Source organism: Barbatula barbatula (assembly GCF_947034865.1).
Source record: "Barbatula barbatula genome assembly, chromosome: 23".
NCBI classification, from domain to species: Eukaryota; Metazoa; Chordata; class Actinopteri; order Cypriniformes; family Nemacheilidae; genus Barbatula; species Barbatula barbatula.
In genome coordinates this window covers 9,805,620-9,831,549 of record NC_136786.1, presented here as the reverse complement: position 1 = coordinate 9,831,549, position 25,930 = coordinate 9,805,620, and the positions used below count along the sequence as shown (strand labels likewise).

Sequence of the window (25,930 nt, the reverse complement as noted above, 5' to 3'; positions counted from 1 at the left end):
GAGATTGGCAGAAACTAAGTGTGTTACCCGATCTTTAACTTTCTGTGCTTTGGATGTATGTTGCAATGCTGTCGTTGTGGTGAGTCAGAAATCTCTCTGATCTCATCGATCTCACCTCTCTTCATTTGTGTTCTGAAGATGAACAAAGCTCTTACGGTTGTGAAACGATTTGAGGATTAGTCATTCATGACAGATTTTATATTCTAACCCTGAACCATTCAATTGTAGTTACACTACAGGGTGATTATTTCTTGTTATCTGATGTTTTTCCTACAAAATAAAAAATGTCAGCTCAACTTGTTGACCATCATGCTGTATTTTCAGTGTCAATGTATTCAACAAACAATGCTCTTTGGCTGTAAAAGCAACATGGTCAAGTGGTGTAACTGGTTAGTGGCAATTTGACTAACCAGTATTTTTCATAAAACTAGTGTATTTGTGTAATGATATGGTTTTTAGCCATTTTTACATAATTTGTCCAAGATTATTTTAAAAACAAAGGCATTTTCTGGCATAGGCGTACAACATGCATAAAAGTTGCAAAAACATATTCAATTTATATTTTGAGATAACTTGCATCAAATCTATTATATCTTGTGATTTTAAAAATTATTTATTTTTATGAGTATGTTTACATTCCATCTAGGTGGATAAAATATGTAATATTTCTCATGCTTTGTCAGTTACACCATTTGACATTTCCAGGTACCTTCAGTCTTAATGTTTATAAAAATGGTGCGAATGTTATTTGTAATTACACAATACACGATTAGGTACATTTTAAAATATCTAATGCATACTTTTAAAACCAGTTTTGATTTTCTCATCTTGCCGACCTTGTTTTGTCACGGACCCATATATGCATATACTGTATGTATGGTACACACATATTAAAGCATATGGGAAAATGCATATGATAGTAAAGGTTACTTTTAAAAATGTTGTAGTATCCTTTTAAAATATTTTTACATATTTTTTCACAGAGATTTATCTGGGCTCGTCTTGTCTTGCAACAACCCCCCCCTCCCCACTATTCAAGCATGGATCAATGATAGCGTCTGCATCCCTCCCGCTCTCCCAGCTGGTGTAGAGAGGTCTGGATGAGCCCCAGACACTGTGCTTTGTGTGGTTGTGACCGGCCGTTGATCTGTTCTGACTCTCTGGCACGTCGCCGTCAGCTGCGCTGTCCTGTGGGATGATGCACTACGGCTCTGCCATCCTCTGACTCACAGACTTGGCAGTAGTTGTAATGCCCAGCTCTGGCACGCTCACCTTCTCTCTCCATCTCTTTGCTTGTTTCTCTCGCACTCCTTCACATGCTTTCACAGCCCAGTCACTTGCTGGTGGTCTTGAGCGGTGATGGATTGGGGTTACTCATCTGTCAGACCGTGACATGAATGGCTCCGTCCGGTCACAGCGAAGCGAAGCGAAGCAATGCCAAAAACCATCAACACCCTTTGGTTGTTTTCGCGATTTTGTTGATAGAGCTGATTGTATTCGAAACCAGATCAAATGGCTTTCAGCATGTGAATTAACTGGAATCAGGCTTTTCTGAAGGGAAGGTGCTTTACGATGTGCGCGAATAAAACCATGCTCCACATTTATATATTTTTTCCCATATATTTTTTTTGGTTAACATTGCTAATTATGTAATTTTTTTTAATTTTGTATAGACAATAGCATGTGCATTGTTTCATTTAAGTTCTATGGAAGAAATGGTCTCGCACAGGTTTGGAATACTGTGGTACAGGAAGGATTTTGACAGAATACTGTCAGTTATGACTTTTTAGGAATAGTTGTTGGATTTTTCTTTTCATCATACAACGTTACGTTATTATCTGATGTCATCTGTAGATTTGTTGATTTAATTGGCTGTTGAGTTAATGTATCATGTAGTCACATTGTCAAAACACATTTTGTCGTTCCGACATGTAAATCAAAAAAGACACTTGATATTCCAAACGTTCGTTTCGGGCTTGTCTAATCTGGAGCACTATCATTGAACGCTCCATTGAGAGATTTCAGTTATGGCACGGTGCGTGTCCAAAACACCGACTGATCTCAAATGCGGCAGTGAACCTCTGTTTTCATGGGAATTTGCCAGTCAGGTGGCTCAGGTTGGCACAGAACGCTACATTCTCGGCTCCAGGAATATGTAGGCTAGCGCTTCCCAGTCAAGTGTGATTCATGTATAAAATATGTCAAGATATGGGTTGGCGAGTTTGTTCCCAGCTCAGATGTGAATGTATTTTGCAACATCTTTCATACCTATATGGAGACGCTAGTAAGTGCCAGTCAAAACTAGGGCGGTCTGTGAAGAAAAGAGCTAACTCGACTGTACGTGTGGAGTGCACTGTAGGCCCAGGACTCTGTGACTTCACACTGTAGTCAACATCTCAGTTGTGCTAAAATTTGACCTAGGTCAGTGGTGTGTAGTGGTGCCTGGAGAAGTGGATATAGTCTAAATGGATGCCCCCATTTTGAAAGCCCAGCAAAGGATGCCCTGGTGTTATGATTTAGCCGTCTTTCCAATAGCCTGTGTTTTTGCACATCTTAAAGTTTTGTATTAGAAATGGTTATGGCCAGAGAAGAGATCCAGATTCTGCAATCAAACCTGACCTACAGATTATATGAAGAGACAACCAGGCCAGTACGCAGGATTTTAGAAGTACAGAGGTCCAAAAACAACAAAAATGTTTACTTCCATATATGCATTTAAGGATCTTTTTAAGACAAATTAAAATGAAAATTGTAAAACAATAGTTACAACCATGTCTGTCTTTTCATGATTGAAAAAGTAAACACATGGTCAATATTTCTATACAAATATTACTAGATTGGTATGCAATCTATGTTTCATAAAAGAGCATTTGGGTTTTGAAATGACATGAAGGTAAATGAGTGATGAGTATTTGAGCACAGTCATAGACATCATATTACAATTGCAGATACTTTTTAGGGTAGGTAGGGTTTAGATAGGGTTTTAATGTAAAATGGGTCAAATTAAAAAAATATAGAAACGGGATTAAAAAGCAAGAATTCATTTAAAACTGATGCATTTTAATTAACCGCAAAAGCTGTTTTCACACGTTTTTTCCATGCGTGAACTCGTGAAGGTCTTCGTGTTTTATCGCTTCACACCAACATTACATGAAAAGTGTAAATTATATGCTCACGTTTACATGAAAAGTGTAAATTATATGCTCACGTTTACATGACTGTATATTACATTCAGTCGTTTACTATGTTGGCGCGCGTCCACAGGCACCACAGGAACGCAAACTGCACAGGAGAAAAGTGGAAAGAGGTAGAAAGCGAAGTAAGCCAGCTTTTTGCACACGTTTTTAAACACGATATGTGTGCGGCCCCTATCATTTTAAATGATGATAAGACAATTGTCAAACATTCAACATTTAGCTACTTACATCGTGCTGTTTCACAGTTAAAACTGACCTTGTGTTGGGCTTCTGTCAAAAGCAACTCCTGCCTTTTGATTGGACAATCACTCTCGCCTTCCTCCTTTAGATAAGCCACCTTAATGAGTATGTCGAGCGCTATTGGAACACTGAGGTATATCACATGTGAGATCACCCATAGGTGTTTTCTGTAATATTGCCAGCAATTCATTCAGTTTGCCCTATTATTCACGCCATGGACATATTGGCGAGGGTATACGCCCTGCACTACACAACTCTGAGTATACGCATTGCCGACGGATAAAGAAGTGAGTATACGTCGTATACCCTTGACCACACCACTGACCTAGATCTGTTGTTTGCATTACAGTGTGCACACATGGAATCAAATCTTTTCAATATTGAATTAAAGCATGTGTGGTCCAAAATAACATACAGGTCTCATTTTTCTCATTCTGACCTCAGTATGAATGGTCATGGCCTTTCCCCGGTCCTGTGAGAAAAGTGTGTACTTCAAGAATTTTTGGATTTGTATTGACTAAAGCTTAATTTTGAATGACTCCACAGGGGATTGTTACAAAGCACAACAAAATCTGTGTTTACAGTAATGTTGACAGTGTTTTGTTAGATACACAGTAGTTTAAAATGAATGTACTAAAGTGTAGCTTCCTTGGCCAAAAACTGTCTGCCTAATGCATGAAACATCTTCTGCCGTAAAAACTTTAAAGCCCCTAAAACGCTGCGTCTCATATCTCCATAATATGGTATCGTGAACATGAGGCTTTAGATGTTATTGTAACATCGGAAAAGAAAAACTGTTAAAGGTTTTGTGTGTTTCCTAACATTTTGACCTCTCCTCTAGATCAATTAATGTCAGTTTCATTTTGTACATTTACTAACTGTGGGACTGTAGATATAAAGCCTCTTATCTGAGCCAGACGTCTCTTTTGAAGTGACTTCATGAGGTGCGTTTCCTTTATTTTATTACAAACTTCCTGATGTGTTTAGTGTTTTATGAGACCTCATGGGAAAACGGTCTTTTATGACCCGTCTCTCTCTACGCACACACCTGAGTCTGATTCTCGCTGGGCATTGTTTCTGTCGTTGACAAATGAACACTTTCTTCCCACACATTGCAATACAGGTTGAACAAGTTTAGGTTTATATTGCCTTAGCTCGGTTTGTCTGCTCTGGTGGTCACACACCTCTAATGAAAGCAATGTTTGCAATAGTAGTATACTGTAGTTATTATATTCTGCAGTATATTGTGCACGGTATGCTACATGCAAAGAATACTATATTTAGCATGACGCCACATTGGAGTACATTGTATATGACAATGCAATGTACTTCACTACGTTTCCACGCCACGTTTAAAACGGTGGTGGTTCGTTTTTCTCATGTCTGCTTCATCCATGCGCTCAGACTTGTGAATGTTGGAGCCATGCCCAGGTTTGTTTGGCACGACACCTCATGGTTAGCGAGTGTATCTGCTTGTGTGTAGGTGCGTTTTGTGGATGTGTGCGTCTGACATCCACTTCTTAGCCACTTTGTTGTAACAGCACTTCATCTGGCCTCAGAGGACACTGTTGTCAAACTAATTCTGCCATGAGTGCATTTCAGTTCACTTGCGTGAAAAACATCTTCGGTGGCTTTGGCACTTTACTTTGCTGCAACATATTTTACTCAGTGTGGCTTATTCTAGCTTTTAGCACAATCACTAATATTGGGAAAATAAATAAATCTAAGCATGGCATTCTGCATCTTACATTTATTTATTTGGGAATATTTAGTGGGAATGGAAGCCATTGCTTTGGCATTGTGATGAGCTACAGGAACAACATTCAGCACAGTATTTTGTGTAATCTTCTTGGAGACATTCTGTCATTCTATTTGTACGGTTAACCTTTTACTTTTACCAAAGACACACATTTAGCCGTCTGTGTCTGCGATGCTATCAACAATCAGACTGGAAATGTGTGGCACCATTGGATTTTATTTGGATTTAAAGATCCACTGTTATCCTGCATATTATACATATTATATGTCGGAGCTTTTGTTTTCCATACTTTCCAATGCTTTAGTAAACTAAGCTTCATTAGTTATCACAGAGTTAATATCAACTTGTCCCCCAGTTTGTGAAAAACAGAAATTCTGTTAATAGTATAGCGCTTGCAGGTTTTTAAGATGAGGCATTTCATCATTGAGATTAATGTAAAAGCACATTAACTGACCAATGCATGAATGTAAAGGTTGTCACTTTAGACCAGTAGATCTCAACTCTGGCCCACGAGATCCATTTTCCTGCCGAGTTTAGCCCCAACTCTGATAAAACACACCTGAACAAGTTAGTCAGTGTCTTAATGCGGGGCTGCATTATATATATATATATATATATATATATATTCATTTTTGCATTCGTATTTTATTTATCTTATCTCTTTTTTTACATTTATTTGTATGTTGACTCTCAAGTTGAATCCAGTGTTACATTGAAAGGTTATTATTTTTTTATTTAATTGTGATTAGAATTTTTGTTGCAATGGAGTGTAATCAGATTTGTCATTTATTTTTAAACAAAGAAAGAAATATACAAAGCAACCTGCAATTTTATGTTTCAAACAGATGACATAATCTAAAATGCGTGTCCTATTTATCTACAAAGTAAGTCATCAAGAGTCATCACAACATTAAAAAGTAAAACTTTCAGAAAAAACTATCTGATATTTCATATATATTGCTGCTGTCCATTCTGAAACCTAGTATCTTCATATTTTGTGATTTAAATGTGTTGCCATAAATCATTACTATTAGTCCCTGTAAAGATTTGTCACTGGGTTTTGCAAAAATGTAACCAATACAACGTATTAAAGTACTAGTCAACTTTGACCACACCGTATTAAATCATATCAAAAAATAAAAAGTACAATGTTTCTTTTTTCATTTCCTGAAAAACAGCTAATTTGGACATTGAAGCAAGGTTTCAATAGGAAGACAGCGATATTATATATTGCTTATCTACAATAATCTTAAAGGTCTGTCTGAAAGTTTATGCAATAACTAAAATCAATTTCTTAAATAGGAACAGGTTGGAGATATGAAGTCAAACAAACTCGATGTGTGTACAGTATAGGTTTATGTGTCTGAAAGCAGCAGATATATAAAGGGAACATGATAACACATCAGTTATGATTAAGCCTCAGATGTGGTCACAGTTTACTGTAAATGTATTGGCCACACAGTGCTTTATCCTTACTAATTCATTTAGCGAGAGGCTGTTTAATGTCTTCACTCAGAGCTACAGAAACCTTTGAATGATTCTGCAAGAGAACATTATCCACACCTCTACCCTCTCAGTACTGCAGTTTGTCTAGTGCCCATATGTCCTCTTCCTCCTGCAATCCGTTTGATGCTTTTGGCGTTAGCGACCTTAGGTCTCGCTTGGCATCATCTTAGCCACCATCTGGTATAACTCGTGGTTATGAAATCACAAATGAATACGCTGGGAGATTGTGCTGACTGCAGCGTGCTGAAGGGCTTTCATGGTGCTCGACCTGTTCTGCAAGAACATACCAAGTCTTTCACTGAAGTCCTGATGGTGAATTTGCAAAACTGATGTTTAGTCTGCAGTTTGGTTTGATAGCTTGCCATTTCGAGTTTTGTATTTTGAGTGGAACAATCACATTTTAGTAAGATTATCTTAAAGGATTCCTCCCATAGTAGTAGTAAGTCAAGGGGGACAATTTTTGGTGAATTATTTCTTTAATAAGAAGTTTTAATAAGTTTGTTTGATTTTAAAATCTTGTTCGACCAAGATCACATTAAACCAGTCTTGGAGAATTTTACTGCATGACGTTATGCTGACTTTGGCACTATGACTATAAATTTTGCCCCAATATAGTTTTCTCAAAAGTTTGTGTGTGATTCATTTGCTCACTTTCAAGTTTTTCCAGATCTGTATAAATGTATTTGTTCTTATGAACACAGAGAAATATATTTGGAAGAATGCTTACAACCAAACATTTCTTGGACCCCATTGACTACCACAGTAGTCAACATTCACTTTATCATTTTTTTGTTCTGTTGAACACAAAAGAAGTGATATTAAAGAATGTAGGACAGCAAACAGTTCAGGGCCACTTTTGACTACCATTGTCATTTTTCCTACTATGGTGGTCAATGAGGTTCAAGAACTGTTTGGTTCTAAGCCTTCATCTAAATATTTTTCTTTTTATTCATCCAAACATTGAAATGTATACACATTTTGAACAACTAGAGGGTAAGTAATTCATGACAGAATTTCTTTATTTTGGGTGAACCGTCCCTTTCAAAACGTCAGTTGCTAACAAGTTGTTAAAAGCGACTGGATTCTTAGATGGGAATGTTAGACGTCATTGCATGGAAAATGGACACAGATCTCTAAAAACGAGATTCATTCACAGAGTAATTATTTAGCAGGGAACACTTGTTTAATAAAGTTTGAAAAGCTTGTCGGAGGCTTGGTGGTGGTGACGTTGATATCGAGCGACCGTAGTGTAGTCTGTTTGTAGCATCACGCTAGCTTTTTACTTCTGGTTATTGTATTTAGGCTTCAAAAATAATGCTGTGTTCATTTGTAAAGAATGAACACAAAACGTCATAAACCTTTGTTAATTACCAAGCTTATTCTTTGCAATCTTCCAAAAGTCTATGGGAAAAATGCATAGGCTTTCGGTCATGGACCATGCAGCGCGAATGTCTGGGTCGGTCCTACACAAATACCATCTTTGCGTTACTGTATTGAGCGATTCTTTTCTTGGGTTCGCTCATCATCTGTGGGTTAGCAGCTTTGCTACTTGATGCTTGAGTTCCCTTCTACATCCTAAACGTGCATTTGACTTTAGGCACGTCATTTTGTGTGCTGTCAGGGAATGTGTGTGTAATATATGGCAGTGGATCCACATGCAGTAAAGATTTATTAAGACAAAAAAAAATGAAACGAGGAAATACAAAATATGTGACCAGGAACAAGGGGAAACACGCAACAACGTCTGACAACTAACAACTTAAACACAACGGCTTAAATAAACTGGGAAAACTAGATGACAAGAAACACCTGGGGCAACGATTAACACAGAACCAACTACACAGGAAAAAGGAAGGCAAACAACCAAAACTACAAACTAAAAGTCCAGGGGAACACAGACTGAATCGTGACACTGTCGAGATCACTTTTCCTTTTTTGTCTGTTGTGTTAGCCCACCCATCCAAGGGGACATGTGGTTATAGTACAACCAATGTTGGCTGCTGGGTAACATAGATGTCTGTGTAAATGGCTTAATCATCTAGAGAAGCTAAGGGGCTAATTCACCCAAAAATATGAACACCATAGCTACATGACTGACTTGTATCTGCACGACACAACAGGAGATAACTTAAAGAACCAAACAACATTAAATACCATTGACTTCCATTGTATAGATACAAAATGAAAGCAGACGCCTCAGCGTTGCAATCCCATGCATTGAATTTTTAAAGCATTTTTATTGCTAAATATTAAACACAATAGAGAATGTTTTCATTAAATTGTGACCACAGTGCTCGTTTCGATTTTCCTTTGGTTCAAAGATGATCAATCACATTGATAGTACAGTTACTGTACTATAACTGATCCCAGTAGCACATACAGTATAGTATGTTCTGTGCTAACTTATAGACACACAAATAATTTGTTTAATGTTAACGCAAAGTGCTTTTATAAATGTAAAGCTCTTGGCCGTCTACGTACACAAGACGATATATCAAATGTGCCTGCTGGCTTGAGTTTAATGGCATCATCCCAATAGATGTTGCTTTTCAACTTCTTGTGCTGATAAACAAAGTCGTTTTTTACGGTCTGGGTTAAAAACTCGTGCCGTGCGGCCCCTGTAAAATAATATAGACACTGCTCTTTGACATTATGCTGCTTTATATATGTCCGTTTTAAAGCTTACTTCGTAAAGCCTAACTAATGGGATCAAGCGGCGAACCGGAAGTCTTAAGTATCAGCCCTATGTGCATATGCAAGGCATAAGGGGTAATTTTACACATTGCGAAAAAGGACGATATAATGAGTTCATTTAATAAAAGTGTTTTTTTATTCTTTTTGTGCATTTCTATTCTTTTTGGTTTGTTTTGATTTATGCCACAGCTAACTAACACAATAAAACACAATAAAAACATGATGTTATAAAAAAGCTTTCTCATCTCATTTTGGAAACAAACTTTTAAAATATACTGTATATATATATTCTAATTATGCTTGTGCATTTGACAGAGGCTTTTATTTTGATCTATAGGAACAGTATGTATACGGCATAATACATTTCTTTCAGACGTGTGTGACTCTGAAATCACCTGCCGCTCTCTGATGTGATTTATGGACCCTTACAGCTGTGCTTTATAGGGGCTCAGGAACCCTGAGGTTAACTTCTAACATACTGAAGAAGACTGTATATCATGGCAGATACTTCATGCTTGTGTTTGTAGTGGCTCGGGATCGTTGGATCTGAGTGTTTGGGTCAGTACAGCTTGCATCATGTTGGCTTTTGCTGCGCTTCTGGCAAACACTTTGCAGACTGAGGCTACGACCCAAGATTTACCTCAACAGCTTTCTTCCCCCGTTCATTCTCTTGTCATAACATTCAAGTCTTATTGCCGTTCCATTTCCTTCATCTTGTGCTGTGTCCCTCATGAACTCATTTCTCAAGTAAAGCCCAGTTTCATGAGGTTGTGACTGGGGTCAGTATTTTTACGGGCTTTGTAACAATGCTGTGCAAGTTTGATGTATATCACTGAACATGAATGGCATCTTGTTGATCCCAAAAATCTTGGCAGGTTTCTAATGACTAAGTGGTTAAGATTTGGATGACATTTATGATACAGTTTATTAATAGTTGGTTAAAGCTGACAAGTGCTGTTAAACTGTTATTTGCTAAAGTGCTTCTGATTGATCACAACTCTCAAATCTGTTAAATCTGTGCCTCAGAACTGACACAATTTGTTTAATAAATTGTAGTAAGCCATGTTTGAGTGTTAATAGGGATGCACGATAAATTGTCCTATAACACTAAAATTTAGGCCGATATATTATTGCCGATAAATGATTAATCATTTCCTCTGGTAAAACATCTTCGGCTGCACGCTGCTCACAGTTAAAATACACTACAGTACAGTATCTTTCTGTCATGATCATTCACTTTCTGGTATTGGCAAAACATTGTTTATGTAGGTACAGTATGTAGATATTTATAAATGTGTAAATTATAGGAACAAAAACATTGTTTGAATCAAACTGTTTTCGATCAACCAGTGTTACACCATGTCTCGTCGCGACTCAACAAAGACAATAAACCCCATTATAAACATCACATTTGTTGCCTGTAGTTGAATATAATTACTGATTATTAAGACTCATATTGTCTTTTTTCCACTTTGCACACGTGTTTGCATTTGCAGATCACACAAAGAAAAAACAACATCAAACTCAACTCGCGTTAGTCCGTAACAAAGTCTTTTACATTGAAAATATACTTCCAGGCGCCAGAAAGTCCTCGAGTAGTTTTAACTGTTGGAATTGCCCCACTTTTTAACAAAAGCTTCCGTGCATAGCCGATCTTGATCTCTCCAAAATTCGTGAAGCAATCAATTGAATATTCAGACTGTACTTTTCTGGAACAGTATTGTACAAAAAATGTAACCATTTGTTTTTAGTTGCCTCGTCCTTTGGAAGGGCAAACAGAAGAGGCTTTCGTTTAGCAAAGAAAAACACATCGTCCCTTCGACATGGCTGCGACAGGCCGGTACAATGAGATTTACAAGACCGCCCACCTTACTTGCGTTTACATTTGGGCGGTCTTAGTCAAATCATACCTCGAGCTGACGTCGATTTTGCCGGTGTGTGCTTACACGAGCATTTGGGTGTAAGCATTTGCTTCTAGATAAAAAACATCTTTTGTTCCGACACTTACATTGTTGCTATTTTACATGTCTAATACATGCATCGGTAACTTCTAACACACCAAAGACAAAGAAAAACCAGTGAATCAATCCTTTAAATAAAAAATAGACCAGAAAAGTTTAAAGGGCCAAGAACTGTTAACTAGTGTAAAGTAGTTTTTGTAGTTTTCTGAAGTTTCAAGCAAGTTTTCAAGTTTTTGCCTTTTGTTTCAGTCTTAGGATATTTCATATTAATATTTAGATACTGTATATCGGTTATCGGCTTATATATATATATATCGGAATATCAGTGCATCCCTAATTTTGAAATATTGGTATTTAATTATTATAAATGTTTTATTTATTAATTACTTTTAAAAGTTATTTTAAGGTTTAATATTGAATTATTTGATAACTAATGATTATCTGTAATTATTTCTGTCCATTTACAGTTATTTAGGAGTTCGATATTTAATTATTTGATATTTAATTATTAATAATATGAATTATTAGCTATTATCAGTTATGTCATGCTTTAATATGTGAATAAAAAAATAAAACCATGATTATTATTTAGTGGAGATGATAGAGATGATCTTCTTGTAGTATGGATGTATTACGTGATTCATTGAAATGTGATCATTGCAATTCTGGTTTGTGCTTGGATTTATAAATTCCTTATAATGGATGCTTGTTTTTGAGGTACACATTCTACACAGATGAACTCTGTGTTTTTATTGAACAAAGCGTTTAAATCCACATTTAAAAGCCTCCCTGTTTTCTTAATCTCTTAATCTCTCTATTGAGTTCTTATAGCTGATTATCAGAGTTCCCTTTACTGACTAAACTTACAGTAGATTCATATTTTTGAAATGCAGCAGGCGAGTCTCAACACGGTATATGTGCCACAGGGAATGCAGAGAGGTCCGTCTCATTTCTCAGTCAATTGTGTCCCTAAAAACTGCATCTTTATGTGTAAATGTCTTTGGCCCTGTGAAACCTGATGTTGTGCCAGTATTGTGTCCTAATAATGCTATATGCCGTCTCAGACGTGCCTTTACTTGCATAGCTTTTATCAGCTATTAATGAGTTCTAGGCCTGTGGAAAATTGGAAGTCAACCCTTTTTGAAGTTTTTGATTACAGAGTTCATAGCTTTGTGTCACTTTCATGTTGTCACAGCATGGTTTCCATAATGGACTTAAATGTAGGCGCCATATTAACACATTTAAAAATGTCATGCTTGCCCAACTGCATTGGTAATTTTCTGTTAATGGCGGATTAGGGTGGATACTTTAAACTCGCTAACTGTCATAAAATTAAACAATACTGTTGAAATATTTCAATATGCAAGTGAGCATTCTGTATTTCAAATCAAATGTAATGATTTTCCTGGAATACATTTACAGTGCTGCAATTGTGAAGCACAATTATTTGCTTTCACAAGTAGAAAACATCAGAGACGCATTTAGCTTTCCATGTCATCCCAGAAGTGTTCAGTGGGGTTTACTGTAGGTACGGGCCGGAATAGAAACGGACCTTGCACTTAAAGTAAGCCTTAAGATATTACCGGAAGTGTCTGTAAATGTATAGGAGATGTGGACAAAGAAGTAAGTAACAGTAGACAACCACTGATAGAGAAACACATCTTGCACATACAGTATACTCATATGTTAAGTTATTAATGAGCTTCAGTCACCAATAAAGATCACCTGAAACTACCCAGGGTGTTCTGTACATCAAAACCAAGTTTAAGTTTCTGAATGACCCTTTCGACCTGAAAACAAAGTCTGGATTAGACATCATAATAGGATTCTTTATGGAAGCATGAATAGATGAAAGGCTTTATTAATGTATCATTTGTGAATTAATTGTTTAAGTGGTAAAGTGATCATAAGAGAACGTTCCAGGGTATTGAGGGACTGGAAATACCCAAGCCTTCATAATATCCAAATTATAAATAATGACCGATCATGTCTGAAGAAGGATTCAGATTACTCTTGCCGGTCTGGTATTCTTTGTATATTTTTGTTTAGACAAACTGTTAATAACAGAACTCAAAGTAAGCACCAATTTACAGAAATAAATAGCTTATAGCGCCCAATTTTACATTTGATTTGTACTTTTCCTTGTTTAGGGCCCAATGACATCCATTAAAGTTTTTCCCAAATTCAATGTTTATTTTTCTAGATCCTGTTTTCCATATTTTACTGTACACTAGTAATATATTTGCCCACATGAAAAACTAGTTTGTTTCTGTTGATGGTATGACCACTTTCTTTTCTTTTAAAGTTTGAGATTAAGCGTCAGATCAAGAGCAGGGTGCTGTTTGCGGTGATGGTCTTTAGGCTACACTAAAGCCTTTCTGTTGTTTAAACTTGGTGAAGTGATATGGAACTGTAATGCGGTCAGCTGATCTGGAACACCTTCACAGGTGCGCATTTACTGAAAGGTAATAAATACCTATGGAACGTTTGTCAACCAATCAGATTGAGGCATTCAACAGCCCTGTGGTATAATCACTTATAAACTATATAAAAAAACCTACACTGGATACTTTGATACACTGGATACAGGTATCTGTTAAAATAGGGTATAATGTACTTAACTATGTTTATTGTGTAAACCATCTTTCTGGTACATTTTCTTTTTTCTTTTGTCTTCAGGTCTACTTAAATAAGTAATATTTTTTTAAAATAAGTACTTTTTATTATTTAACTAGCACATTAACTCGAATTTAATAACGTAAATATTATTCTCACTGGTCGAAATATAAAAAAATGATGGGGGATGCTTTGGTAAAATGTCGATTTGTTATAATGTATTTAAGTTAACCAGACTTTTATTTTGACGAGTCGTAGCAAAGGGTGTTTGAAAGTAGCTTTAATGCAGGTGAAAGTGACACACGAGCATTACGCACGCAATATACACATACAGCATAACCACTTTTAAAACAGACAGGCAAAACAATAATAATTCTTAGGTAAAGGTAAATAATTCTAACATTATTCATACCACAACTTGCATTTTGTTAGCAATTTGCATCACATCTTAACTTTCTATTTAAGAAGTAATAGATTTGTTAGATTCGGTGGAATTCTGTGTTTATGTCTGGATTCCGCTTTTTCCACATCACGGAAATCATAGGGCCCTTTCGTTTAAATGTACAAAACCTGTTTCTTTGAAAGAATTGACAAGATTATACAAAACAATTAAAAAGCTGTGTTACAAGGAAAATTAAAAGCTTGTCATGATGATACAGTTGTCTCTCACTTGACCCGAGGTAACAGCTATTCACATTTACAAGATCTAAGTATCATTTTCCTTCATCTTGGTTTTTTTACAAGTCAATTTCTGCAAATTATACATTGACGTTGCTATCCTTGCATGTGTGTGTAAGTGTGGTCTTTACCCCCAGTGTTCGAACCACAGATACAAATGCTTGTTATTCTCGCAAAACAGGAACATGGGTCTTCTTCCAAGTGCCATCCAGCTTTAGATACAGTATGTCCTCTGGTTTATTGATGCTGGCAGCGATGAGATCCACAGGCATGTTACCTCCACTAGAGGAAGCGATGTGAGGCGACTCATAATTTCAAAGATCATAGTGAAAAAAATGGGCTTCACAATGTTGTCATGTCATGTACCTTTAATCTACATATAAAGCGTGTTCTGAGCAGGGGATGTAAAACGTATTCAAAAATCATACTTCAGTGAAAGTACATTTTACTCAATTGAAAGTGGAAAAAAGCGATTCAACTGGGCCCATGCTGGTGCTCGCACTCGTAGCTGTATCGCATTCATCCATTTTCTTACAGTTATTGCCTAGATATTATTTGTGAAGGAGCTGCTGTGGAGGGAATGGATGAGGGGTGACATCAATTCCCAAGGACTCAATAACATGATTGGCTCATTACATTGTATGTTTAAATTAATCTTGGTCTGTTAGTTGTAAGGTAATGTTAAAATGTAACGAGTACTTTTCAAGTGTAATTAAAATAGTTGTTAGTAAAAAGTAATATTTTTTTCTTTTAATATGTATTCAAGTAAAAGTATAGTAATCAAGTACAATTACTCGAGTACTTTACACCCCTGGTTCTGAAACCAGTTTTTATTTACTTATTTTAATTTTGTAAACTTTTCATACTGAAAACATGCAATTCGTGAATAGTTAAACATTTAATGTTAAACCTCACCTCATAAAAGGTGAATTGGCGATTATTATATAACATATACGATCACATCACTCCGTTCTTCAATGGGATCAAGACATCATGCACATTACACTTTTCTAAAGCTACTGTATTTGGAAATAAGGGGCAGTAAAGCAGTTTACATGTAAACTTGACTCAACATGAGTTTCCAGTATTTCACTATTTTCAGTATTTGTTGTTCCCCCTTATTATTTTAATGACAGTTTACTTGATCAGGGAAAAAAACGACGATCCATGTTATTCCAGCACTTTAGGGTAAGTGTCCTGTGGGGTTCAATGGAAGCATGGCATCCAAACATTTTGTAAAGGATTTTAAAATATTTTATGTTTTATGTTAAACTGTTCAACATTTTTCTACACTTTTACATTAGGTTTGATTTATGTAGCGCGTCTCACCATGTGCATTGTCCCAAAGCGGCACTACAGGAGAAAATAAGAAAAACACAGTACAGATTATTCTAGTAAATAATATCTAATAAATGTCTCCCAGTGGTTTATTTAGCATATTTTGCATTAAATTAATGCTTGCCTGATAAAATGTGTCTTTAATCTGGATCTTTAATCTAGAAATTTTCATCACAGACTAGACCTGAGAATCTTGTCTCCCAGTGTTTCCCAGTTATAACATTTTCCCCAGCTGCTCAAACATGCAGATTTAAGCATATTCAATAAAACACATTATTTACACAAGAAGGCTATGTGTACACTGTATCTCCAGACCTGATAACTTTCTCTCCTGGATCTTGCCTCCGGTGGCTGCTCACAATAGCTCTTTCACACAGTGGATGCTTTGAAAGTGTCATGACATGTTGGACGAACCTCTGTGATGTTCCTGTGGTTCATTTTGGAAGGATTGGAGTAGATCGCCTACTTTGTTAACCCAAATTACTTTTCTTTCAAAATGTCTTTATTGTGTCGCTCACTTCCTTTGCGCTCTGTGGTAAACGGTGCTGGCAACAATGAAGTGTCTGTCTGTGAAGGTGATATGTGGTCAGGCGGGTTTGTACTTATGATAGCTGAGAGCTCACTCACTACCTCTGGGAAAAGTGGACAGGGACGTTCATGATAACACATTTAAAGATTCACTTTAGCTGGGAGGGAATATAGTTTGCATATGAAAACATGAATATTTACTTAAAACTATGTACTTAACTATTTATTAAAACTCCATCCATCATAAGTGCATTTTTGTCTTGATACAATGACTACAATATTTTCCTGTATATTATTATTATTATCAATAATAATAATAGTCATTTTATTGCTATGGCAAATATAATACCCCCAAAATAATACAAATAAATAACTATGTAAATACATAAATATTTATATATTCCTTTTAATATATGTGTCGATCCACACTGAGCAGACCAAAGGTTGAAAGTAAACAAGAAATAGTTTAGTATAAGCAACAGTGTACATACAAAACACCCACTAACATTTAAAAAATACATTTAATATTTTTATGCAGTTTTGGTTCTGAGCTACATTTATCTTGTTTAAAGTATTTTTACTGGATAATATCTATATTTCTTTCCTCCTCTGGATCGAGAGAGATGCAGTTAAAACTTCCTTTTGAAGTGCTTGGTTCAAGTCAGGATGTTTATTTTGTTCAGCACCTTGACTCAGACCTTCATTGAGAAATAAATGATGCGTTGACAATGGTGTCCCTGTCTGCGTTGATCTCATACTATTGTGGAATGTTATCTCCATCCATCATCAAGTCTCTGACGCGGCGACCTCTTCTTAGGACGCGTGAGGGACTGATAATAGATGTGTTGGGGAGTTATGTGGACAAAGAACATTTGTTTAGTCTGTGTGTGCCATATATAAAGCACTTAACTAACGCTTTATAAAGCATTTGTTAATTATTTAAATATTTTTTCTTAGGCATTACTTTTGCTTTACCGTTTCTTATTCCTATATTAAAGCACTCGAAAGTGTGATGTACTGCTTACTTTAATACATTTGTTATCTATGACACATTTGTGTGTGTGTGTGTGTGTGTGTGAACATGACAAACTTATTTTCATATACAGTTGAGAACGAATGTATCTCTCTCAAAGAGAAGGTCAGTCCCATCTGTCTCTCCTTCACGCTTAATATTTCATCCTCCATTTTCTTCATATTCTTCCATCCCTACGGGACTTTATTTCTTGTCTATTATTTGCAGACAGTTCCTTTCTTAAATCACACACAAGAGATGTGGGCTGTCCCTGCAAACACTCCTTCATGAATAACGACTGCACAGACGTTCCTCCCATGAGAACGAGTCTTCTCATTTCATCTCATTTCCCTCCATCATTGGGCGATTATGGGGCCCATTGATCTTAAATCTGCATGCGAGCTGCTGGTTTTTAACATCCTCTGTGAATGCGGGAGGACGAAACGTTGGCCAGCGGTGCATGTCGTCTCGGCAATGAATTTGTTCAAATATTTGCTGAGTCTTGTTCTGGGTTTGTGGCCAGGAAATCTCTTCCAGTGTCGGTCTGTCAAGACTGGATGAACTTGTTGACATTTACTTAGATTGTCTTAGCGTTTGTGTTCATTTTGATACTGTTGTTTTATTCTTTTGTGTTTGTTTATATACTGTATGTGTGTGTATATTTATTACATTACTGTTATTATGTACTTTTCAAATATTCGTTATTTACACGCTACGATGTGTGGGCTAAACAACGAAAAACTAACTTTAAAAAACAACTATTGGTTTTATTTTGTTAAAGTAAAAGTTTGCTACATGCTTGGAGATCAATGTAAGAGTAAGATAAAGAGCACATGATGAAAACCAATTTGCATTCCATCGATGTGCGACCCCAATTCCCCGTTTTCATCTTCATCGTGAGCTCACTTTGAAGCTCTTCCAGGGTCTGTGGATGCCAAACTGACTTTGGGATTGTCCAGCTGTGCCCAGTTATGAGATTATAGTGTTTCAGATGAGCCGAGTTCAGCCAGGACACGCGTTCAAGCCCACAACATGTAACAATCACTGCCTATTGGTGCGGCGGGTGTTGATGTTGTTTGGACACCAGATTTATTTCAATAAGATTTAAGCATAAATTGGCACACCGATGGCTTCTGTTATGAGCATGTGAAACCTTTTTGATTTGTTATCCTTTATGTGAGTCTTACTTCTGTGAAGCACAAAAGAAGAGAAATGTCTCCGTGGTTTTGTGTCCATAGAAAGAAAATGCAATGGGGGTCAGTGTTAATTGGTTACCCTTCAAAATATATTTTGTGTAATGCAGAAGAAAATGACGTGAATGATGAAAGAATTTTGTCACTTTGTCTTTTCTAAGGACGCCGGCTACTGGATACAAGTTCATCGGTTAGAACATGGAGACGGGGGCATTTTGGACTTGGATGATATACTATGTGATGTTGCTGACGACAAAGACATGGTGAGTTATCCATGTGTATCCCTTATTTGTGTTTTTGGAGAGACTCTGATCTCTAATATGCGATATAAGATGAAGTTGGCCACTCCTTTGGTCTACGTTAGTTTTTTTATGGCTGTGTTTGGAAAAGACGCACACTAGTCATTCTCTTTTACGCTGTGCCCAGTTTGTATATTTACATCATTTCCAAACGCAAAGAACATCCAAATGACCCATTCGATTTGTTAAAAGCTTCAGTATTTTTAAAGCACACTACATCCTAGAATGCAATGCATTTAAAAGCAAGTAATGGCTAGAATACACTACAAGATTTCAAAAATCTGAACAGATTTTTATAAAATAGACATCATACACTTGAAAGCTTCAGATAGAAACACACTAACTGATCAAATCTGCACACTGGCACAGACTTTCTGCAACAAGTCCAGACTGAAAATCTGAGAAAAGGTCTTGTAGTGTATTTTAGCCTTATGTCCTGCTTAGTTGTATTTACAATACATTATTTCTTGATATAAAACATGCAACACATTTCAAGTAAACCAGATATTATTTGATCAGATATTGATGTCGTCCACCCCCAAGATCTGTTTTCGAGAGGGAGTGAAAGCAAATGTCCTTCTTACTGTTGAATTTCTGTTTTTCTTACTTGTTATCAGGGTTTTTGTATCTGTTTGTGTTTCGGTATCATTTCCCTTAGCTTGGGAATGGCTTGGAACGTCAGACATGCTATCTTAGTTATATCATTCCCTCAGACTTTCCTGAAGCTGATGCCAGAATGTCAGTAATGTGAGTAATCTCAGTGGGTAATGTATTTAACAATGTCTTCTTTGAGTCACTGGTTTCGGACCACCTCACGTTAAGTAAATTTACTAGACCTTCCATAGCAAAGTTGCTCCAGGAACGCCAAGAAAAGCACCGGGATGCCGTAATAGCAAAGGAATTTTGGAAGTGTACCCCACACAGAGTCATCGCTCTGGCACGACCACGTATAGAGATCTGTGATTAATGGCTAATCACATTTCCGCATTAAAGATTCGTCCCTGTGGTGTGTTTGTGGTGGCGGTTCGTTCATTAGCGTCTGTGCTAATGGCGTCAAGCTCTGATAAATGGTGTTTAGCCAGAAAGCTAATTGGCCCGTTGACTCCTGCCGGGCTCTGGTAACATCTCATTGGCTGCAGAAGCTTTTGTTCCTGGTCATTTATAATTGTCATCTCTACACTACAGCAAATGTTGGATCATATTAGCTCTATTAGCAAACAGCTCATTCTGACCGTACTTGTGGTTTGACCGCTTGTTTAAATCCATAGTTTGCAAAGGTTGGCATAATACTAAAGGAAAGGAACACAGTTGGGATTTAATCATATGTGAAGTTAGGCCCCGCCGAGCTGTTGGACAGACAACTGCTATGTTTTGCTACAAAACACCAGAACACTTTTGTCAAATATTTTGTTAGCACACTTTCAGAAAGGTACAAGGGTGTGGTGCAGAGGTCGCGCTAGAATTTTTTACTGTCTGTCATTTTGACAGACAGGCTTGTAAAAAATCTGTCATAATCTATTATTACCCGTAGTGGTAATAATCACGTTAGGTTTACTCTCAGAACTTGCTGTATTACTGTGTAATGTATAATACAACTGAATGCACAATAAAGCCGTTGTTGTATATATTTATTTATATATTTAATGTTTCTCTTGTCATACGTAAAATAATAATTACAGACAAATGTTTATGTTCATATGTCCAGTCCAGTCGGTAACAAGGAAATTTTAATTGTGTTTTGTACTCACTCACAAACAAGCTGCGTTTGGTCATGAATGTGCTGCTTCTGCCGCTAACTGAACAGGGAAGAGGCCGAGAGTAGGGATGCACTGATATGTATATATTTTGCCGATAACCGATATATTTGCAGAAATACAGTATCTAGATATTAAAATAACATTTCCTAAAACTGAAACAAAAGGAAATAAGTGGACAACTGCTTTTGTATGAAAAACATTCACTGCAGTAAACAAGGTAACCTTTAGTTCTCTTTGTTCCCCTGAAAATCATGTACTAAGCCTTTACACTGGTCAACAGTTCTTTAACTTTAAAACTTTTCTGGTATATTTTTTATTCAACAAACAAATTATAGACGTTCTTCCCGAGCAACCCAGAAAAAAATTCTTAATAGCCACACAACAGGTCTCAAGACAGAAAGCTTTCAGACAGCAGTCTGATTCAAACAATATGCTTTTGTTCCTATAATTTTCATAAATACTGTATCTACATACTGTACCTACATCACCAATGTTTTGCCAATAGCAGTGAGTAAATGATCATGACAGAAAGACAGTACTGTACTGTATTTTAACTGTGAGTTGAAGAAGTTTAACCAGAGGAAATTATTTTATCGACTATAATATATCGGCCTACATTTTACTATCTGCCAATAAAATAAAAAATGACCATTTATTGGCCGATACCGATATGGCCGATAATTTATCGTGCATCCCATGCCGAGAGAGACATTTTTCCTCTCACTGAAAGCTAATATTTATCCGAAAAGACGCTAGTCGCTTTTCTGGAGGAAAACACTTTTTAAACACCTCACCACTGCGCGCCTTTGTGTGTTTATGTGCACAGGACGCAGGGTCTGTGACATATGCATCTGGACCATGAGCCACCGCTGACCGTGCACGCATATTCCTATGCTAATGAATGGGAAACACATGTCCCTTTGCGAACTTGTTCAGGGCAGGTGTAGTAGCCTACGATCACGCTATAATGAAGGGAAATGACAAAACTGGGAGTTACAAATTTCCCTTATTGTTATCTGTCAAAATGAAAGACGCCACGTTCAGATTTTTCCGTCATTAGTAAAATAAAATCTGTCAATGACAGAGAATCTTCGGTTAACGTGACGTGTGGTGCAGGGATGGCATCAGATGGTATTACCATAGTAGATAAATATACAATACCATTCTAAAGTTTAAGGTTACTTAGACAGTGTTTATTTAGATTTTTCAATGGAAATTATGTTATGACTAAAAATCTTTGCCGAATGTGCTGCTGTGAGACATAGAAAGTCATGCAACACCTTCCTCTTTGTTCACGTTTCCCCTACCTTTCTCATTTGTTTCTCTTTCTTTCAGTTTTTCTCTGTTTCACGCCAGTTTGTAGCAATCAATGTGATTTTTTCATAAATACAGTATTACAGTATTTCCTTTGTTTTTTTGCACTTTACAAACTTGAACTATTTGTGGTTGAGTAGCAATAACAAAGCAGCTGTGAATCGGTAGTTTTGTACAAATTGGTATGTGTTTGGTCTTGTTATGCAGACCTGTGTCGCACAAGCCCCCTGCCTGTCATGAACTATTATTACAGCTCTTATCTGAATCATGTTTTAAACATGTGCATTTTACACATCATTTTTGATTTGTTCATTAACAGTATGACTCTGCCCTGCTGAAAAAAAAAGCAGAAACCATCACAGAACTGTTTCCATTAGAATACCATTACACATTTGTTGTGTGTTTTGGGCATTATTCCAGTAGGATTTAACATCCCACCAATAGAATCCATCACATACCAGTAGACGCCATTACAGTTTCCATTAAAACCCAATGCAAATCCTGTTTTCAGCAGGAATGGACCATTACAAAGTCTTTAGAGTGAAATATTTCCTGGACTTTAATCCATTGTTTTAAAGTGCATCTAATGCACTCTAGGGTTACAAAAAATAGTGTTTTTATTTTATTGCTCTGGCAGATTTAGCCACAGAGTTGAAGGACGAGAATAATCTGTGAGAACTGAGTACAGCAAATTACTCATTATTCCAGTTTTGGTAACATGATGCAAATAGAATGCAGAGCAGTTCAACAAGCTACACCCTTGCTTGAAATATTTCACAGTTGCTTTGGAAATTATTATCCTGGAATTATCTGATTTTAATGATAAGTAAAATTTTAGTCTTAAAATGTAATTTCTGTCATATAAGTATGGATTAAATAAATCTGATTGCTCATTTAGATTAAATTTGATCTTAATGATACAGTATCATAGAGTTATAAATATGTCATTTAGCTATAGCTCCAAGTGTCATTTTCTTTTCAGTGGAAGTGGATTTATGTGATGCTCAGTTATGATGCTCAAAGTTCAGAGACCCCGTTTAGATTTTGTGCGTCATGTCAACTGGCAACACTTCCTTTACGAGTTCCTCTGTTTTAGTTTTTATGAGCTCACATTTTGTTATTCAAATCCAAAACACATCTTTATCACTTGGTGAAAATTTCCTCAGCTCTATGAGAACGGACGTGGCTTAGTCGGCGGAGAGTTTAGCGGAATGTGCATACATCCCATTGCTGCAGGTTTTTTACATTACCTTCATAAACTGTCAAATAGAATATATAAGCTAAAGCGTCATAGTAAAAACTCTCTAATTTTACAGAATATGTCAAAAAAAACGTTCATTTTTTAAATACGGTCAAAGACTATCAAAACATTATACGGTGACATTTTTGTATTTTTACGGTATATTTCCGGTGCCCGTTCTGCTGGAAAATTTCCATTTTCTTTCACAGGATTTTTTTATACAGTCTATTTTTTAAATGCAGTTAAAAACCTCAAATTACAGAAAAATACTGCAAATTTACTAATAAACATGGAAAACATGTCATTTTACCTAAAGTTTTTTATTTGGTGTATTTCTGACGCCCCAGCTGCTGGAAATTATACACTATTTTCTCTTTTTAACAGGACTTTTTTACTCTGTAGATAACGTTCAGTAAAAAAGGATGGATGCGTGTTCTAGTTCTAGTGGATCATCAGTTTGATATTTCCTTGAGTTTCTCGTGTGTGTGTGTGTGTGTGTGTGTGTGTTTGCACACCATTTGCTGATAAATGAGATCCAGTATTTCTAGTTCTCTAGAGCAGTTGCTAGTTTGTTTAATTACTCTTCACCTCCATTTTAAAGGAACCTTTATTGTCACATTTGTGTCACTGTCTCTCAGTTTGTTGAATCTCTCAAGTTGAAGTTAGACAGCTGTTTTTTTTCAAAAATGCAATATTTGTACTTTAACATGGCATGTGCCATAACAATTACAGTCACACTTTGCAGATTGTGCATTAAATTGGGTTAACAGTAAAATAAATATTGAGAGAAAAGCATGGCGTCTGCTTCTAAAAGACTGAATAAGCTTCTTTTCTTTACAGCGTTTCCAATCATGTTGGATTTATCAGTTAACAAAGGTGCTGCAGTACTTGTGTTGAATCCGTCAGGTGCTTGTGTGTGTTCGGGAGAATGGCAGATATTGCAGGCCAGTGCTTTGTGATTTATCTCAGTTTGATAGATCAGACATTATTTGACATTAATGCCACTGAAAGTTCTGAATGATTAACCTTTACACTTTTCTTTTACGCAATTTTACACTGTACAAGTTTTATACTAAAACAATTACCCAAATAAAGTATTGGGCATGAACTTTAGACATGTTTTATTGTAGTTCCATCATTTTAAACCTTGACACAATGGACATGATCATGCCAATACTGTTGTAACGGACAATTGAAATTCAACAGAAATTGTGAACAATTGTAAAAATAGCAAAAGATTTAATTTGACATGAGAATCTAGCGTCTGTTTGTTCAATTCTGAGAAATATAATTCTTGTGATTATGATAATGGTGATAATTATTCCATCATTATACTCTGTAACAACAGAACAACACTGCTTGTCGCATCCATTTGTGTGTGTGAGGGTGGGTGTTTCTCACAGTTGACAGAGTTATCCAAGCTTAACTGTAACCAGACGAAACACACGTGATCTCACACTTTCTGTTTACTACTTTTGTCAGATTTTTATTAGGAATGCAAACTGGGGTTAGAGATTTGAAGAAGTAATGAATGTGATAATGTTGGTTTAACATCACTCCATTGACTGATGCGACCGAAGCCATCTTGGGTGTGGGGCTTTTTTTAAGCAACACACCAGCAACCACCCAGAACATTTTACCAACCTTCTAGCAACCTTCCAGAACAGCCTAACAACCACATTGCAACACTCTGGAACTATACCATATACCATATACCACATACCACACACCACATACCATATACCATATACCACATACCATATACCATATACCATATACCATGTACCATATAGCAATAGGCTACAAACTACTTGATACAGATACACTGCTGTAGTATTTTTTTCTCAAAATGAAATAAACCATAATAAAATACAATACAATAAAAAGTGTATTAATACAATTAAATGAAGTTAATTAATACAATCAGATAAAAATGCATAAAATAAATGAGTAAATAATAAAAAATAAAAGAAAAACATTTTAACATGCTTGAAAACATTGTCTGTCTGCGTTTGCACACTCAAACAATTGAAATGACTGTCATTTATTAGCAATGGGCCTTTTTATAACTTGATAAAGGTGGTGATATATAAAGACCTGTCATTCTTTTTTTATTGCTGTTTGACTCCTGTGCTCTATGAAGGTAATGAAGCGTTTTATAACACAGGAACACACACGCACTCTTTATGGCTTGAGTGGGCAAGATAGCCGCTTGGAGAAATTGGATTTCTCACTCAATTGCTTTGTGAAGTGGCTATTATGTGTTGTCGTGGTGATAAGCGAGGACGCTGCGTCATGCGACGTGTATTGTTAAGGAAGAATAGAGGCATCAGTCGGGCTATAAAACACATCTCCTGTATACTAACTAAACATGCGAGTATGGAAGATGACATGTCGTGAAAGGGAAGATTCTTCAAATGAATTCAAGGGGAAACTTACATCAAGCGGTTATTGCATAGGAAATAGAGAATGCGTTATGGAGGAATATCTTTGATGTCAGTTTGACGTAGTATATTTTATGAATCTGCTTTCATCTGTTTTCATGGAATAATGCACCACATAGTGTTATTTACTGAAGGGCAGCGCTGACCTCTACTG

The 25,930-nt window shown here is 36.4% G+C and overlaps 1 protein-coding gene across 1 annotated transcript in view; it reads left to right on the top strand.

The window, feature by feature from the left end:
- pard3aa (par-3 family cell polarity regulator alpha, a) overlaps positions 1 to 25,930 on the top strand; it is a 348,067-nt gene that overhangs the window by 20,330 nt on the left and 301,807 nt on the right. Inside the window, exon 2 of the mRNA XM_079487989.1 lies at positions 18,884 to 18,985. Coding sequence (XP_079344115.1) covers positions 18,884 to 18,985 — 102 coding nt within the window. The remainder of the gene's footprint in view (positions 1 to 18,883; positions 18,986 to 25,930) is intronic.